The sequence below is a fragment of the Porites lutea genome, chromosome 9 (genome assembly GCF_958299795.1).
Source record: "Porites lutea chromosome 9, jaPorLute2.1, whole genome shotgun sequence".
In the NCBI taxonomy this organism is placed as follows: domain Eukaryota; kingdom Metazoa; phylum Cnidaria; class Anthozoa; order Scleractinia; family Poritidae; genus Porites; species Porites lutea.
This window is the reverse complement of record NC_133209.1, coordinates 4,565,811-4,583,150: the sequence shown is the minus strand read 5'-3', so window position 1 is coordinate 4,583,150 and position 17,340 is coordinate 4,565,811. Positions and strand designations below refer to the sequence as shown.

The 17,340-nt window shown below is 40.3% G+C and overlaps 1 protein-coding gene across 1 annotated transcript in view; it reads left to right on the top strand.

The window, feature by feature from the left end:
- Nucleotides 1-455: 455 nt before the first annotated feature.
- Nucleotides 456-17,340, top strand: part of LOC140947736 (ATP-dependent translocase ABCB1-like) — a 35,971-nt gene continuing 19,086 nt past the window's right edge. The window contains exons 1-10 of the mRNA XM_073396914.1: nucleotides 456-517; nucleotides 2,977-3,356; nucleotides 5,388-5,559; nucleotides 10,389-10,513; nucleotides 11,343-11,459; nucleotides 12,005-12,059; nucleotides 12,621-12,734; nucleotides 15,132-15,248; nucleotides 15,783-15,908; nucleotides 16,433-16,636. Of these exons, the coding sequence (XP_073253015.1) occupies nucleotides 497-517; nucleotides 2,977-3,356; nucleotides 5,388-5,559; nucleotides 10,389-10,513; nucleotides 11,343-11,459; nucleotides 12,005-12,059; nucleotides 12,621-12,734; nucleotides 15,132-15,248; nucleotides 15,783-15,908; nucleotides 16,433-16,636 (1,431 nt within the window). The 5' untranslated portion in view covers nucleotides 456-496. The remainder of the gene's footprint in view (nucleotides 518-2,976; nucleotides 3,357-5,387; nucleotides 5,560-10,388; nucleotides 10,514-11,342; nucleotides 11,460-12,004; nucleotides 12,060-12,620; nucleotides 12,735-15,131; nucleotides 15,249-15,782; nucleotides 15,909-16,432; nucleotides 16,637-17,340) is intronic.

Sequence of the window (17,340 nt, the reverse complement as noted above, 5' to 3'; positions counted from 1 at the left end):
GAATTAGCATATGATCACCTTTGATTATAGAACCATGCTCGACCTGTAATCAAGCATATCATTCTGATTACAGCGTAACTGAGCCAATAAACTAAACGTTCAAATACTGATCACTCCTTCTAAGCCGCGAAAGTTGACCTAAATCCTGCGAACGTAGAAGCTGGGGACTCGTAGCCTTTATTACAAACCTGATGGGATGCAGGGAGACTATCTTTGTCGACGAAAGTACTATTGATTTTCCTATTTTTCTCCTATTTTTTAATACAAAGTTTCCTATTTTTCTTATTTTCTCAATCCTGGGTTTCCTATTTTCCCATTTTTTTGAGCATCTATGGCACTGGACAACCCTGTATTTGCAATGTGTGTAATTTTCCAACATCAGGCAGGGAGCAGCTCATTTCCTTATACTCAAAAAAGAGAAAAAACTTTATTTTCTTAATTTTTGTTTTGTTTTAGTAACGACAAGGAAAAGAAAGAAGCAGAAGAAAAACCACCCATGGTTTCTTTTGGCCGACTGGTAAGTTATCGAACTCAGTTTCAAGCAGAGGTTATTAATTTCGATCATTGGTTGATCGATTCTCCAACAGCAAACTCTGTTCTTCGTCAGGCAGCAAAAATCGAATTAGCCTGCCAACAAGCTCTCCATTTTACATGGCGAGCGAAGCAAACCGCGAGAAAACGCGCGAGCGAGCGAGCGGCGAAGCACTCGCACTCGCGTCTCCTTTCGCGAGCGGCTCTCTCGTGAATTCTCGCGACTGCTCCGAATGGAGAACTTGCTCATAAGCTAAAAACTAACCAGCAAACTTGATTTTTTAACTGATGAAGAGAGAATTTCCGTTCGCTAATGGCTTAAATGACCTTTTTCGAACTGTCATAACGAAAAAAACTCATCAGCTCATCAGTTTTGTCAGCTACTGTCGTTTGGTGGTGGTTTGTCGGGACTTGGTTTTGAAAAGTGAATCATATTTTAAAACTTTTCAGCCATTTGTTTGAATAAATCCCGGGGGATACCAGCCTCGTTCCTAGGGTTCTTGACTCATACTCGTTGCATGGACTGCGCGTTTTTCTCATTAGTTTTTGCAATCTCTGTAAGTTACTATGTTGGAGCCTGGAACAGGCTAGTTTAGGAGTGGAAGACCACTGCCGGTTCCACCCAGTGCTGTGTTCAGGCAGAGCTTTCAGTAAAAAATAGCAATCCATACAAACAGTACTAAGCACGGTCGTAACGAGGTATATGGGTAAGATCAGGTATCACAGCGCCGGGATCTGGGATCACAAGCCGTGGGATCGGGATCAATACTGGTTTTCTGATATAACAACAAAGACCACAAAATTCTGGAAAGCACCTTAATTGGACGAACCTGCCAACATTTAAGGTGCTTTGATACAGTTGTTCGGAGACCATTCCGATATTTTTCAATCGCCTTAAATGGGATTTTATCCTTGTCTGATTGCTATAAGATGTTAGACACTTTATTATGTATCTCATTCCGTCTTTATCAAGTATACGCAGCTAATCCGACCCAGATTGAATTCAGGGATCAAAAAAAAATTTTAAGCGATCAGGGATCAAGATCTGCAACAATTTTGAGACCAGGGATCCAAATTTAAGTCCTAAATGTGGGATCGTTTGGGGGAAAATAAACTTCGTTACGACCCTGACTAAGGGATGACCAGCCCGGCTGTAATTTGAGATGCTTTGACATGCCGTTAAAAAAACTAAAAGTATCAGCATCAAGTTTGTGGTTCCTCGTATCTCGACTTAAATGGATCAACCTCACTGCCGTAACGGATGAATTTATTCTATAGATACCTATAACAATAGATCTTCGTTTTCGTCGGGGATATTAGAGCGAGCGCGCGAGAAAGGTGACACGTGGATGAAAGTACCGATTCGACTACGAATAGGCCCTTTGCAGCTAGCCATTGACGTGGTACAAAACTGCCATGCAGGAGAGCAACAAAAGGCATACATAGTTTTAAATGGTAATTTCCTTTGTTTGTCTTGTCCCAGGGCGACTTTTGCTCTTCAGTATAGTGGTTTTGTACCACGAGAATGGCAAGCTGCAAAGGGCCTATTCCATCATTTTTCTCGGCTTAGGGATAGTAAAAATGAGCGAATTAGGCGAGCGCGTGACACGTGGAAAGAAGGGAGATTTTTTCGAAAGCAGACTACCGAGTCGGCTACGAGTAGTCCCTCATTTTCCTAAGAGGTGGTAAAATGAGCAAATTAGGCGAGCACGCGTCAAAATAGCAGGGCGCGAAGAATGTCACTGGCGGAGGGAAGAGGGAATTTTTTGGTAGAGCAAATTACCTCATTTTCCTCAGGGATAGTAGAATGTGTGAATTGCGCGAGACTGCTTGAAAATAGCTGCGCGCGAGGAAGAAGCCACGCGGAGGGAAGAAAGTAGTTTTTGTAGAGCTAATACCTGTTAAACTACGAGTAGTCCCAAAATTTTCATCAGTGAGGGATATTAGAGCCAGCGAAGTACGCGAGCGCGCGTGAAAATTTCCGCGCGGGAGAAAAGTTTCTTGACTACTGAATCCAACACTGATAATCTCGATTACAATTAAAATTTGTCTTTGTGTTCTTAGCGCTAAAATGTTTGAAAATCCAGACGTTTAGGAACTACTGTCCCTTCATCAGTGGAAGATGCCGTTACACTAAGCGCGTATTTTATTCAAATGTGGCAAGATTTGAAGCGCGCGCTGGAAGAGTTCGCTCAAATAAAATTGAACTCAATGTTTATGCCGCTAGGCTGTAGAATGTTGCACTTAAAAATTAGGCGGCCCCTCCGCTCTACGTCTGTCCCTGGTGTTGTGAAGACCCGCTCGTACAACAGCTACCATCATATCATCTGTTGTGTGACCGGGGGAGGAACTGATAATCTCGTACTGATTTGTCAATGATCGCCCTAAAATTGTGAGGTAATTTACAAATTCCTTCCCACCAATTGATGTTTGATTGTGTCTTAGTTTCGTTTTAGTGACAAGCTAGATGTTGTGTTGCTTACCCTGGGCACTTTAGCAGCAGTTGCTCATGGAGCTGCGATTCCTCTTCAGTTCCTCATCTTTGGTGATCTAATCCAGAGCTTTATCGAGTTTGCGCAAGCACAAACCGGCAATGCTACACAGACTTACGATCTGAATGGCGAGATGACAAAATTTGCTCTGTATTATGTTTACCTGGCGGCTGGTAACTTTGTCGTCGCTTATGGACAGATGGCGTTCTGGTCCCTTACTGCTACGCGGCAAGTAAAGAAAATGCGTCTGGGTCTCTTCAGTTCCATCTTGAAACAGGACATTGGTTGGTTTGACACATCTGAACCGGGAGAACTCAACAATCGATTTACTGAGTAAGTGTGCGCGCAACTTTGTGGTCATTGAGCCTAAGTAGTAATGATGATAGCAGTAAAATAAAATCGACTTTCTTTCAGGGAGGCAATATGTCAGGTTTGATTTAGCGCGTAATACTACTACAGGAGAAACTTCTGCAATTTGATTGACTTAGAGCAGTGGCATTTGAAATACCTACATGTGAAAATTACAAACCTTTTGCGGGTAGTGGTATAAACAAATAATAGCAGGATTTGTACGTGATATTTGGCATAAATACCGCCCATAAATACCTATACTAATACCCTTTGAGGACACTGTTTTATATTCCCTAAAGGCATTCGAGACTGGACGTTATTTAGCAATAAATGAATGAGGCTGATTATCTTATGAAGAATTATGGAGATCGAGAAGGGTGTTACGGCTGCGACGGATAACACCCTCCGAGATCTCCATAATTCTTCATATGATAGGAAAGCCGAATTCAATAATTGTTTTATTATTCATTCAAAATAATTCCTAGTTTAAAAACCTGGCTAAAACATGCTTACCTCCATCGATCCATCGATGTTAAGTTCATCTTCGATAGTGTACGTTTAGGTTTTTCCACCTCCGCAAATATTCTCCAAATAGCAGATGTCGCCCTTCGAGTTGTCTTCTTGCTGTTCTTGCCATGTTTTTAGCTATTTTTCGCCTAGTTCTTACTCTTGAAACGAGTGAAATGGCCGCCATTTTTCAAGTTTACAATCAAAACAACTCAACCTCGTCCACAGGTCTTCTCGGTTAACTGTGCCTTAAACTGCAAAAACGCTGCATTTTTGACGTTAAACACAAAATTCTTCCAAATTTGGTCATCAGTAACTGGTTATGGTGAATGAAACGTGTGCTTTTAGCCAATCAGAATCGGGAAAATATTTTGAATGAATAATAATGCTACATAAATGGACAATGAAGCGGCGCAACCGTCTAGCGTCTCTTTGCTCGGCTGTTTAGTTCATTTTATAATAGGGAGTTTAAGATACCACGACGCCGACGGCCACAAAAACGTCGCTTAAATAGTGAATTTGCGTTCCCTTTAATCTCTATCCCGATTACTCTAACTCATTTACTTGCAAGCGAACTCTTTTTGAGCCGACTTCCTGAGAACTATATTCAAGTTCAGAAAAAGAAAGAAAATTTACTCGTCGCTTGTTTAAATCCTCCCTGAAACGTGAAATAAGGCATTTTGCCATCGTAGCCGTGCAGTGACGGCAAAGAAATGTACAAAAATGCGTGACGCTTCTGCAGATTTGTTGTTTTGCCTATTCAACCTATTGCTTTTTTGACGTTCTCGTTGTCGTCGCTGTCGTGGCATCTTACAGTCAGTTATTCGCCATGGAACTTGAAATTACTTGCCAGTGATAAAATCACAGCTTCGTGTCAAACAAAATTGTCTCCCAAGCATATCATATCAAACGGTACAAACTTCAAAAATGAATTTTGAAAATCCGTTAGGCGAACACGTTTTCAAAAACAACAATTGCGTCCGTTTTAGTCTTCTTCAACTTTGCCCATCCGTGCTTCCTTTTGTATTGGCTGCGTTATTTATACCTTCGTAGAATGTTTTGAGCGGTTATTTTGTTGTTTCACGTAGCTGGAGAAAAAAGCCGACATGTTGCGACGCCACCACTGGTTTCTCCGCGAAATGACGTCTGAGAAATGAACGCAGAAATTCCATACTGATGACGCGTCACTACTCAGATCTGGGTAGTGTTTCTAATTGGTCGTGCCGCGTGGGAAATTTGCTTCAACCAATCAAAAGCACTACTTATATCTAAGTAGTGAGGCGTCATCAGCATGGAATTTCTGTGCTCGTTTCTCAGACGTAATTTCGCGGGAAAACCAGTGGTGGCGTCGCGAAATGTCTGCTGTTTACTCAGGTTATGGTTCACTCAGTTTGGTGGCGGTTCCCACAGTCCCACTGTTTGAATTTGCATTTATTTCCTAGTACTTTTGTTATAGATTCATCTTTACCTCAGTGAGTGACTTTTTGTACTGTTTCTGTTATCCAGAGACTTGAATCAAGTGTTTGATGGAATTGGGTACAAGATCGGTATGTTCGTGAACGCCATATGCACAGTGTTAGCGGGCTTCGTCTTGGCGTTCTGGTATCAATGGAAGCTCACGTTGGTTCTGATTTCTGTTACTCCATTGCTGGTTGTTGCAGGTGGAATTTTGGGAAAGGTAACTTCTAGTATTATTCTTTTTGAGGAGCCAATAAGGCCAAAAACTTAAGCAACACTTATAGTCGCTGCAACATATACGAATACTCTAAACCAACCCTCTTCTTAATGGAGAGGAGAAGTCGTTACGTCATGTTGTCATGTTAGCATAATTTTTTGATCACAACCGAACCAAAAAGGTTACTTAAAAAGTGAATTCACACTGTTTCAAACTTCATCGATCTTATTCCATTTTTTTTTAATATCATAGGTGACGAATTACTCCTTAATTTTGGCGCGAAATTTCAGCGTTAATTTGTAATTTCACATGTGAATTACAAAATTGCCTTGGCAACCTAACGTACGTCTCAGTGTCAAGATGGCGACGAAGTTTTAAAATGTCATGAATGAAGACGTCAGGGCACAAAAAGACGCTTTAGAAAACCTGAACACACGAAAGAGCACATCAAGAAGGATTCTAACAGATATTTTGTCGGAAAACTCTGAACTTCAGCCAAATTTAAGCTCTAAACGTTCGAGAGAGTGCAGGAGTTCTCGATCGATACGATCCATGATAAACATGTCATAATTTCCCTCGCCTAAAGGCTCGGGAAATTATAAGGATTTGGACAAAACGCGCGTGAAATTATTCCCTAATTTCACTCGTCACCATTTGATTACACATACTAATTTGTCAAATGATGGCGATATTTTCTGGGGTTCACTTGAATCCGAAAGGACCGTTTTTAAGTTGCGAAAAAGGAAAATAAAATTTTTGTGTTGTGTTCACCTACTCCATAGTGCTAAGTTTCATTTTTAAGTTTCATAGTGTCGCAGTCATAGTGTCATAGTGTCATGGTGTCGCAGCCGTCAATGACGGCTAAGAAAAAGCGTGGTGCACGTGCAACTTCGTTGCCCTAAACCAAAGGCTTTTGGCCGTTCTTGTTGCCGTCGCCGTCCTCGTTGCTTAAGCTCCCTACTGTTGTGATCTACAAATTTTTCTATCATGGTAACATGACGTTACACGTCTCCTCACTATTAGTGGTCGCTTACAGGAGGTGATCGCTGACGAAAATCGAACCACTGGGGGTCTCCTCCGAGAAGAGGTCCCGACACTACTACTTTTTGGCGAATAATTTATTGAATGCAATTTCTAAGTTACGTTACGTGTAGTTTCCTGTTTTCACTTGAAATTCTTTTTATACTCTGAGTGGCATAGTACATGAAGCAAACGAATAGTCCACACCATGCATCAGAATGGTCACTTGCAAGAGGCTAAAAACAATGAAAAACTACAGAAAGGCGAGACCAAAAAGTTCTCACTTTCGCGTATTGATGAGCGGTGGTCGTTTACAAGAGGTGTTAATGATAGGACTTTGCCTGGGTTAAGTTTTTAGTTTAAGAGAGGTGGTCGCTTTCGAGAGGTGGTCGCATATGGATGTTTGACTGTCTTAAACTACTTACAACTGAAAACAGTACAGTTTTATTATCAACTGTGTTGTTAGCCTACATGGTAGCAGCAAAAAGGGGAGGGGAGGGGAGAGGGAGAAAAGCGCGAAAGGAAAAAAGGGAGAGGGAGAGCCTGCTATAAGAGCCAGTGTTCCCGCATTCCGCCCACTAATCCGATAACGTTAACTGTCAATACGTGAACAATCACAAAAGTATGGGGCGCCTCTCAGCATGGTCCAAACTTTTACATCCGAAATTGTCAAGTCGATGATAATTATATCAGATGATGTTATAATTGAGCAAAATAAAACATTTTTGCTGTTGTTGCTCAGCAAATATAACAAACAATGACCTGTTTCGTGTGTATAAACGAAAATCAAACATAACGGTTGCAAAAAATAGAATAGTAGCCAGCCTGAGACGAAAATAATTATGAAAGGATAATTATGTCAGGGTTATTTACCTGGAACGAGGGGGCATGTGATATATATTTACCAGGTGCCGCACCGGCAGCCCTCGGGGCGGTACCAGGTGAATATGTTGTGATTCAATTTATCCTTGGTTTAAATGTTTTTTTCTTTGTTTTGGGGTATGGTAATCTATGATAATGAGTTTATATCAAAGGGAAATAAAATTTAACCAAGGATAAAATTGAACTACAACAAATACATCACACACCCCCGAGGGACAGGTAAATCACATGCTTATTTTTCACTTGTGAGCTTTTCAAAAAGCCGTAAATTAATTCTATTGAGATGCTTAATGTATAAAAACATATTCTACGGGAAATGAAGAATGGATTCAGTCTGAGACAGCAACAATTACAAGTGATTAAGCACTACGTACTTTGAGCATTTTATGAGCTCTCTTGCAGAAAAAACAAATGCACCCCGAAAAAACGAGCAATACTGTTATTTTTCTTTAGCTGTAGAAGGTAGAGAGACTTGTTAGGCTACTATTTTGAAGCGACTCTTGAGTAACAGATCCGTGTTCCACAATCGATATCTTATTATTAATTTATATTTGATGACAGTAGTGATGCATTCAAAGAGTGGTCATTCCTCCATGAATCTAACTAACGATGTTTATTCACCTTTAAAGCCCGTTAAAACATAAGGCAGGAAGTTTGTTAGAGGGGTGCATATAATGCCGTTTCCTCAAAAAAGAAATACTACTGCTAAAGGACCCAAATATGTTGGGATGCGTTAACAAACATGACACAAATTTGGGTGGGTGAATTTGTCTGTTATTATTGTTCTATTAAGAGCTTTTTACTGTATCCAGGTTGAACCCTTAATGTAAGTTGTAGAACCCTGGAAAAAATTATCAAGCAGATGCTGAGGAGTTGCTGGTCTCAGTAACATCCTTTGTCAATGAAATGTTTCACAAATTAGCATAACAAATGTAGTATCCTTAAAATGGTATCATTTAGAAATAAATACAATTTTTTTTGTAACAGAAGCCAGGATTTATTTGAAAGGTGTATTGACGTTTCATTTCATACCATTTCAGGGTTGGGGAGTTAGGCTAGATTTTCTTGAAAACACCCAAATGCTATTTGCGTGATGAAATGTAAACAAACATTGTACCATCAAAATAAAGTGGAAAAATATCAGAATTCAAACCGGTTGCTGTAATTTTTTCTTTTGTATAACTAAAAAAAACCTTCCCAATCTTACTGGCATCATTGAATTATTTTTAAATTAAAATTTATAGTTGAAGATTACTGCAGAAGGCGATTTTTTCACAGCGTTCATCAAAGCACCATTCATAGCCGGAAGTGTTCTTATTTTCAATAATCATTAACTTATTGTGGGGAGAAAGGCGAGATTTCGAGATAAACAAGCCGGCGAAAGGGGCAAAATGCAGTTTCACGGCAAAATGGACACCACTTTATTCCTGAAACCATGAAGTTCGATTTTAGAGTTATACTGTTGAGAAGAATTGAATATCTATAGGATAATTGTTTAACGAAAAAGTTTGATACTGACCTTTTCCTGCCGCTCAAAAAATGTGCCCGAAATGTTTGGTCGAAACAACATTCAGCCGCCATCTCGTCTTCGATCTACTCTTTTACGAAAGGAAAGACTGTCCACTAATGGGCGACAGCGAGGCTACAATAAACTCACTTTCACCATAGAAATACCTCGATACCTTAAAGAACACGTTTGTCGAACGTAGCTCCCAATACACGTCATTCAGTTCCAGAAAAAAGCCTGCAATGCTGGTAGTGAACGTAAACAATTCGCAGGAAATTCTACAGACCATATTGACGCATGCGCATACAAATTGACCCTTGTTAAAATGAGGGGTTATGTAATGTATTCTCCTAAAACGAACAAAGGAAACCGAGCATAGTGTAAAATAGGACCTTTTATCAAAAATGATAATAATAAAGCGAATATTTATACAGGATAACCTATCAGTTCTAACAAAAAGAACTGTTATCAAAAGGGTCCTGTAATTATCTCATAAATAGCATAAAAAAATAAAGAAGAAAATCGAAAGAGGAAAATAAAATAAAATAACACTAAGAAGTCTAAGATTCAAAAATCAAAATCTGTAAAAATTATTGCCTTAAAAGACTGAAAAGATTTGTAAATTATGGAATACTATTGAAAAACCTCTTTCAAATTACTCTTAAAAAGAAACCTAGAATTTAAATTTCTTAAATGCCGAGTTAAAGTATTGTAAACTAGAGCCCCTTGAAAGGCAAAACTTCTCCGTCCAAATTCTAATTTGGCTTTGGGAAGTTTTAGTGAACACGCATTGTTTCTAGTGTTGATTTTGTGTTCAATTTTTGTAAAATATCGTTTAAAAGGGGCACAGACGTTATCCTGAAGACAATCAAACACAAGCTGGCAGGACTGTCTCTTTATTAAATTCTCCACTGTCTAGACTTGATAATTTCCACCAATGACTTTCAATGCTTTCAATTCGACTCTTACGGGAACGTGACCAACACAGACCCAAAGTTCCACAATACGTAAAAACAGGTTGAATCGTTGCTTTGTAAATTTTCTCAGCACTGCTCTTGTAGATTAAAGGTCGCATTCTCCTGAGTAAATTAAATCTTCCAGCTGCTCTTTTACCGAAGCTTCAGCTCTCTCTTAACAAACCATTTAGAAGTTTATTGATTGCGGTATATGATTTTACGTCAATAAGTTTCTCATTACGGCTCAGCCAATCAGTAAGTTGCGGACGCTAGCGTTCGTAGAAATGATGAACAAGAGGTGTTTCTTATATATAGCAGGCGTCCCTTACCCTCTCTCCCCAATCTCCTCCCTTGTTCCCAATCCCCTACCTCTTTCGACGCCTGCTACGCAGGCCACTGTGTTGCTAAAAGTAATACGGGAACTGCAAGTTTTCGTAATTCCTTGTTGATCATTTTGCATCTTGCAGGTGATGGCTGTGTCTACAACTAAAGGGCTAGATGCTTATGCCAAAGCTGGGAGCGTAGCAGTAGAAGTATTATCATCCATAAGAACTGTTGCTGCCTTTGGAGGCGAAAAGAAAGAAATTAAAAGGTGAACAGACAACCAAAACTCTCATTCTTTGAAGGGTGTTTATCGATGACTGTAGCGTTGACGATTGACGACCCTTTTGAAGTTACAAATGCCATTGTGTGGCCGCTGGTGTTTGTGAAATTGCAACTAAACTATTCAAATTATTCATGTATTTTAACAACTGAAGTATTTTTCCTCAGTCTGGGCAAATATAATTGTATTATTTCATTGGTTTTCGGGAATCCTTTACATCACGAAACGTAATCTTTCAACTGTGCTTTGGTTCCGAGTTAACCGTAAAGCACACTAACCATCATTTTCTTTGTTGTAAATATTTTTGTCTTTTTCAGAATGGCAATGGTTTTCGTTCGCTTTCACCTCTGAGTTTCATTTTTCTCCTTATCTTTGCCGCTGTGTGACGCAATTAGTCTCACTTGGGACATTTCAAAGTTTTCATCGACTTGCTTTTGTGACCATTATTGATAATAGGGGAGCCCTGCGTTTATTTTGATTTCAGACTTTCGTGTTAAGCTTAATTGACAGCTGTCAAAACAGGATATCCGCTAAACAGTATCACTGCGACTCTAGGTCACTTGTTTTTTAGGTTTTCAGCTGACCACTTATTAGCTGTAAATTTATCGCAGGCTTATTCCAAATCTATTTTTTTAGGAGAGAAGGTCGTTTTTTGTCGTCCAAGTGATTGCCGTTGCAGGGTATTGACGTAAGCTTCGCTTTTAGCTCTGGCTACATCTATATATTAAATTATTATAAATAAAAGCATTTAGGGCTCCCTTGTTTTTTTCTGGGTTCGTCACGTTTGCAATTGTATGGTATACGTTTCAAATTTAAGGTATTCGTCATGTCTGGGAGAAGCACGAGACTTCGGTGTGAAGATGGGTGTTTTGATGGGTATGGGCATGGGCATTCTTCATCTGATCATTTACGGTAGCTACGCTCTGGCCTTCTGGTAAGTATGTTAAATTTTTGTTATGTCTTTTGTCCCTTTCGAAATTTAATTAGGTCAGATGTTAGGAAAGTTCCTGTTACTTCCCCTTGGAAGTGAGGAGCTCCCAACCCACAGGTTGTATTTGTTCCTCACTCGCCTTGAGACGCCTCTTTCTCGTTACACTACAAAGCCTTGAATTTGCCATCTTTATTTATTTATCACCATACGATGCGCCCTCGACATTGCTGTTCTTAGTAATGCACAGAACACTTGTCACACACAAGCCCATCGTCTGTCTCTTCAGAGCTTAGTAGACTAAAGTCCCACCCGGTGTTTCTGACAAAGGTGAGGGGAGGGTTAAGCTCCGTCGGGAACCCTCTCCAGCCCCCCAACCTATCACTAAAACTTATGAAATACAGTGGTTGAACTGCCGTTAAGCTCCCACCCTCGGGGTACTGGTAAGTGGCCGCTTAATGTAGGTTTGCCTCTCAATAGAGGTTTGCAGTGAATTAGCATAAGCTTAAGGGCAAAAATCACTCGTAATTCTTTTTCCTCACTATCTACAGGTACGGGGCAAAGTTGATAATAAAACACGAAATGAACGGTGGAGACGTGCTTATTGTAAGAGAACTGATGCGTATAATGCTTTTTGTTCCCCAGAATTATATAACAAGATAGTTACTGTATATTCTGCTGTTGATTCTGTGGACGCAATCCTATGACTCGACCGGTGACCTTTAAAATTAAAACACTTCAGAAATGTTTCCACATGGTGTTATTAGTTTGTTTTTTACTACCCCTGTAGTTCTAACTTTTGAGTCTGTGGACAAAATCCTATAGTGTGAACATGAAACCTCTTCCGCAGTACTCTCACGTGGTACTATTTGTTTTGTATGTAGTTCTAACTTTTGAGTCTGTGGAAAAATGCTATAGTATGAACATTCAAATGAAAACTCTTCAGCAGCACTTTCACATATACTCTTCGTTTTCTGTATGTTACGAAATCAGAGATTTTCTTTTCTTATAAAAATTATATACATTTAGAGCACTCCTTCGTGTCTCTACTGATGTATCGTGATTAATCAAGAGCTTGCTTAAGGCTTCGCTTTGCAAATGCCATATTTTGAAAACAAAAATTTTACATGTGCTTTTATAAGTCTGTTTTCTGTTTTTTGTCTTTAGGTATTTTTCTGCGTAGCGGTCGGTGCCATGCAACTAGGTCAAGCAGGCCCTTACTTCCAAGCCATAGTAACAGCACGAGGAGCAGCATACAAAGTTTTTCTCATAATTGACAGGGTGAAAAGATGTATATATTGTTTAAAGGCAGTTTAGGAGTATTATTCTACCCTTGCTTAGTGTTTGAAATCTTCCGGTCATATTCTTGCTCTCCAGCTACACTACCAAACAGAGCCTCCGCTGGATCATTATTTACTTTAATTTTCCATATCTGGTCAGCTGGCGTTAGCTTGCTACGAAGAATTAACCGGGGGAAATGTATTAATCAACGAACTCTATTTATTAGTCGTTGCACTAACAGACAGGTGCAACGACAGACGATCACAGAAGAGACGGCAATCAGGTCCACAACGTTCACGGGAAAATTTGTTTACGCGGACTTTAAAAAAAAAATGTCTTTTAGCCCTAAAATGGGGTGGTTTGGGTGAGTTAAATACAATTTTTTGGGGAGGTCTAATGTGGCTCTCTAATCAGGGTAAATACATGTCAGTCCAATTACCTTGGGCTGATTTGGACCCACAGACTGAAATTAGTCCCAGCATGGGCTGGAATAGGCATTCCGGCCCTGCTTGCCGCAGTCTCCAGTAGCTCAGCCGTTAGAGCATCCAAACGTGACCTTGTCGAGGGTCGTAAGTTTGATTCTCACTTGAAGCTCATAATTTTCCTCTGAGCTTTCTGGTATCAGGGTTCTCCTTCTTCGAAATTATATTGTACAGTCTTGGTCTCGTATGCTGTTGGACGGCCGATTTCGAGCAAGTCCCCGATGCAGTCCTCTATGACTGGTGTAGTTACAGTTAAATTCGAACCCTGCTCTTCATAGAGTCTCTAGTGGCTCAGTGGTTAGAGCAAAGTGGACTAGAACTCGGAGGGTCGTGAGTTCGATTCTCACCAGGGGCTTTTCTGAGCTTTTTGCTATCAGAACTCTCCTTCTTCCAAATTGGCTGTGGCCTTTTCGAATTGTGTTCAATTGTCTCCAGAAAAGGAAAAAGAAAAAGGTTCAACTCCCACAGGACTGGTTCAGAACACCAACATGGCCGCCGTTTTCAGTATTGTTTTGGGACACCAATATGGCGGACGTGACGTCATTTGAAAGCGGTCTATTGGCACATAACCATTTAAGCCCCAATATCCAAACACAAATTCTCCAGACTGATCTCCATGCATTTCAGTAAAGAATTGGTTGCGAGAATTTGTTTGCTGATCAAAGCTTTTCCTATCGGTGCTCATTTCATTAATTTTTACTAGAAATACGTAAATCGCAGGACCTCGCGAAGGACTTGGGGGGAACGGCAAGTAAAGAGGAGAAGAAAATTTGTCAATCAAAAATTGTGAGCTATATACAGAAACATAACAAAACTGTTGTACCTAAAATGAGAACTACATGAAAAGAAAAAGAAAAAAAAGAAGAAAAGAAAAGAAAGGAAGAAAAAAAGTACTGCCTAGATTCGAACTCGGACCCTTCGGTGCACCGGGCGCAAGCTTTACTACCGGACAACGTGGAACACGCACGCAAAATAATGGAATTTTTATTATTAAAACCTCCGAGCCTTATTAAACATGAGTTCAAAGATATTTTTCAGAAGAATGACTGCAGTTTGGACAGTGAAAACCCGACGCAAATGCATTTCAACGCATTTACATGTAGAGAATGGAAGCCCAACAGTCTAGGACGATACGGTACAAACTCGTCTGCGAGCAAAACGTGTTTTGTTACCGCGGTGTTCGCTCATATGTTTATAAGGCTAATTATCCAAAATCGCTTCCATTTGCTCTTAAAGAACTTTAGCATTTGAAATTCATTGAGTGATGTTCTCTCTGCTCCGCTGTTTATTGCTACCATCTCCATCCATCTTTGTTGCTTGCGCCGTCGAATTTCAAGTCGGCGTTCTTCGCTCCAGAGGATTTTTAGGTGTCAAATCAGTGAAATCTTCCCCTGCGAGGATTGACAATTCGGCGTTCTTGTGTTTGCTGTTCTGTTTGCATGAGAAATGGCTTGAGATTCACCGATAGTAAACATTGTTTTGCAGACGACGAAAACACAGCTCCTCATGAGTGCTTTGGTCATTGATGGGAATTTGAAATTGCTTTCAGTCGAATGTTGCCTAGAAACAAAAATGCGCCGTGACGTCAACTACTGTATGACGTCATGGCGGACACCATCGGATATATACAAGTAAAGATGAAAACTGCGACTTTGCAGCTCGCTAGGACCCACGCGCGGTTCACACACTGCGCGAGCGCTTCGCGCGCGACGAGATTATAAACTCATTTCGCTCGGCGCTTCGCGAGGAACAACATTTTCTCTCGATGATGTATTGATAATGTTGAGAGAAAGTTGACTTTGGTCACTCTTGGGACGTAAAGGGTTGAGGGCTGAAACAGATCTTTTTAATTTTCAGTGTGGTTATACATGTAGAACTTGCTGACGCTCAAATTTTGTTTTCTTTCACTGACTAGGTTCCCCCATTCGACTCCAGTTCCACTGAGGGAACAGTCATCGAGCATGAATCTTTTAAAGGAAATATAACTTTTAACAACATCGAATTTTCTTATCCTTCGAGGCCAGACGTGAAGGTATTTAATATGAAATGGAGGACGATAGCTTACGAGTGTCTATGAATTTTTCACTCATCTTTCTGTCTCAGGTTAATCAGCAGATATTATTAAGAGCTAAGGTGTAATACGCGTATATATGTAACCTTCAGGGCGTGTCCCCACTGGTCCATTTAAAGTGATTCCCTTTTTTGGCACTGCGCATCGCCTACTGTGCATAACCTTGCGACGTCAAAGTTAGCGTTTCGTTATTTAAGACTATATGGATGGCAAGGGTGGACGTATATTGGAGCCGTGAAAAATTGGTAATGTCTTCCGCCCAGAATTGACCTAAACCAGCAATATGCTCTTCACGCATAGTCCCTTTAAGTTGTAATCGCACTCGTGAACTATATTAGAACAGCTTCGCGAGAGTGGATGAGTTCATAAACGGAACAATATGACGCTCTCATGGAGACAAAATTAGAAAAGATATTGTGTGCAGCATTTGAAAACTTGTTGGGATCATGTGTGGCATAGCCTTAGTGACTTTTTCTAGTGCTTTGTTTCTTTAAGATTTTGAATGGTTTGAACCTGACTGTAGACAGTGGACAGACTGTTGCCTTAGTGGGCGAAAGTGGCTGCGGAAAGAGCACAGTGGTCAAGCTCGTGCAGAGGTTTTACGATCCAAGTAGCGGTGAGGTAAGAGGCTCCCCGCTCCCTTCCACCATCGAAGTCTTCAAAGTTTAGCTCTTATCTTAAGGCTGGTAAAAGCATGAATAACTTCTTTTAGACTGTCCCCCAGTCGTATTCTCATGGCTCGAAGCTTTTCGTCATTTGATTTTCGGCAGTTGAGTGCCATTATAGCTTATTCGTTGACCACAATGAGAGTCTTGGTTTTCTCCGTAAGGAGAGGATGTGACTGAAAGCTACCGCCCCACCCCCCCCCCCCCCACCCCCCTTGTCTCATATGATAATATTTAGTGGTTGTTCCTTTATATATTCCCTTGACACACATGTGCTTTTAAAGAAATAAAAAGAAATAAGGGCAATGCCCGCATCTCCCTTAATGAACAAGAGAAAGATATAGTCAGTCCTCAGTTAATATCATTATGATTTGTGGCTCTATGGTTTAAGACAACGAGGTCCTGATAAACATCTACTTTTAAAACTTACTCGAGTATTCTTCTGTATATACCTTTAATTTGCTGCTCCTATATGCGAAGGTATCTATTGATGGTCATGACATTCCCAGTCTGAACTTAAAGTGGTTGCGTGAGCACATTGGGGTTGTAAGTCAAGAACCTGTTCTTTTCGACACAACAATAGCAGAGAATATCAGGTACGGCAAGGATGATGTGACACAGGAAGAAATAGAAAAAGCAACAAAGATGGCGAATGCTCATGACTTTATCAGGAGTCTTCCCAAGGTTGGTCAATCCAGTTTGGGTACATATAAGAAACACTTAGCGCCTCTGTTAGGTATGTCAGTGGCCAACGTCTACCTGACCTAGGTCCAGAGTCTAGAGTCTAGGTCTAGAGGTCTGGAGTGCGTGCAGAATGTATGACTGTTTGGCTGTCTGCCTCGCTAGGATACCTAGAACAAGATGAAAATTTCCCCCAACGAAAATCTTGTTGTTTTCGCGTAACGCGTAATAATCACGTTTGAAAACTAAGGAAGGAAAAATTGGTGACGAATTTACCTTCTCGTAAGCGATCACTTTGAAAATGACCGTTTTGTTTTCCAGTCAAATACTGTTGTAAAAACTCTCTCGTAAGCGACCACTACTTACTTCAAGGACTGCCATTATTTTATTAAACCAGAAATTCGAATTATTCTTTTGTTTTTTGTTTCTCGTAAGCGACCACCCGGCATGATCACTTATGACTCTAAGAAATCCATCGCTCGGATGTCACAAAAGTTCAGTTTTTAGAAGCTTTGACCAAGCTTGTGGACAGATTATAGCAGTTGACTTACAAAAAAGATGGCTGTTATACAGTCTGTAAGTAAAAAGGTGGATTGTTCCATTGATGCAAAATGTTATGGACAAAGTTTCAACGGTTCCAAACGCTATTCTATGTGAAACATTATCACCAATTGTCTGCTTGCCTAAGTTTTAGCTCGTTAGGTAAT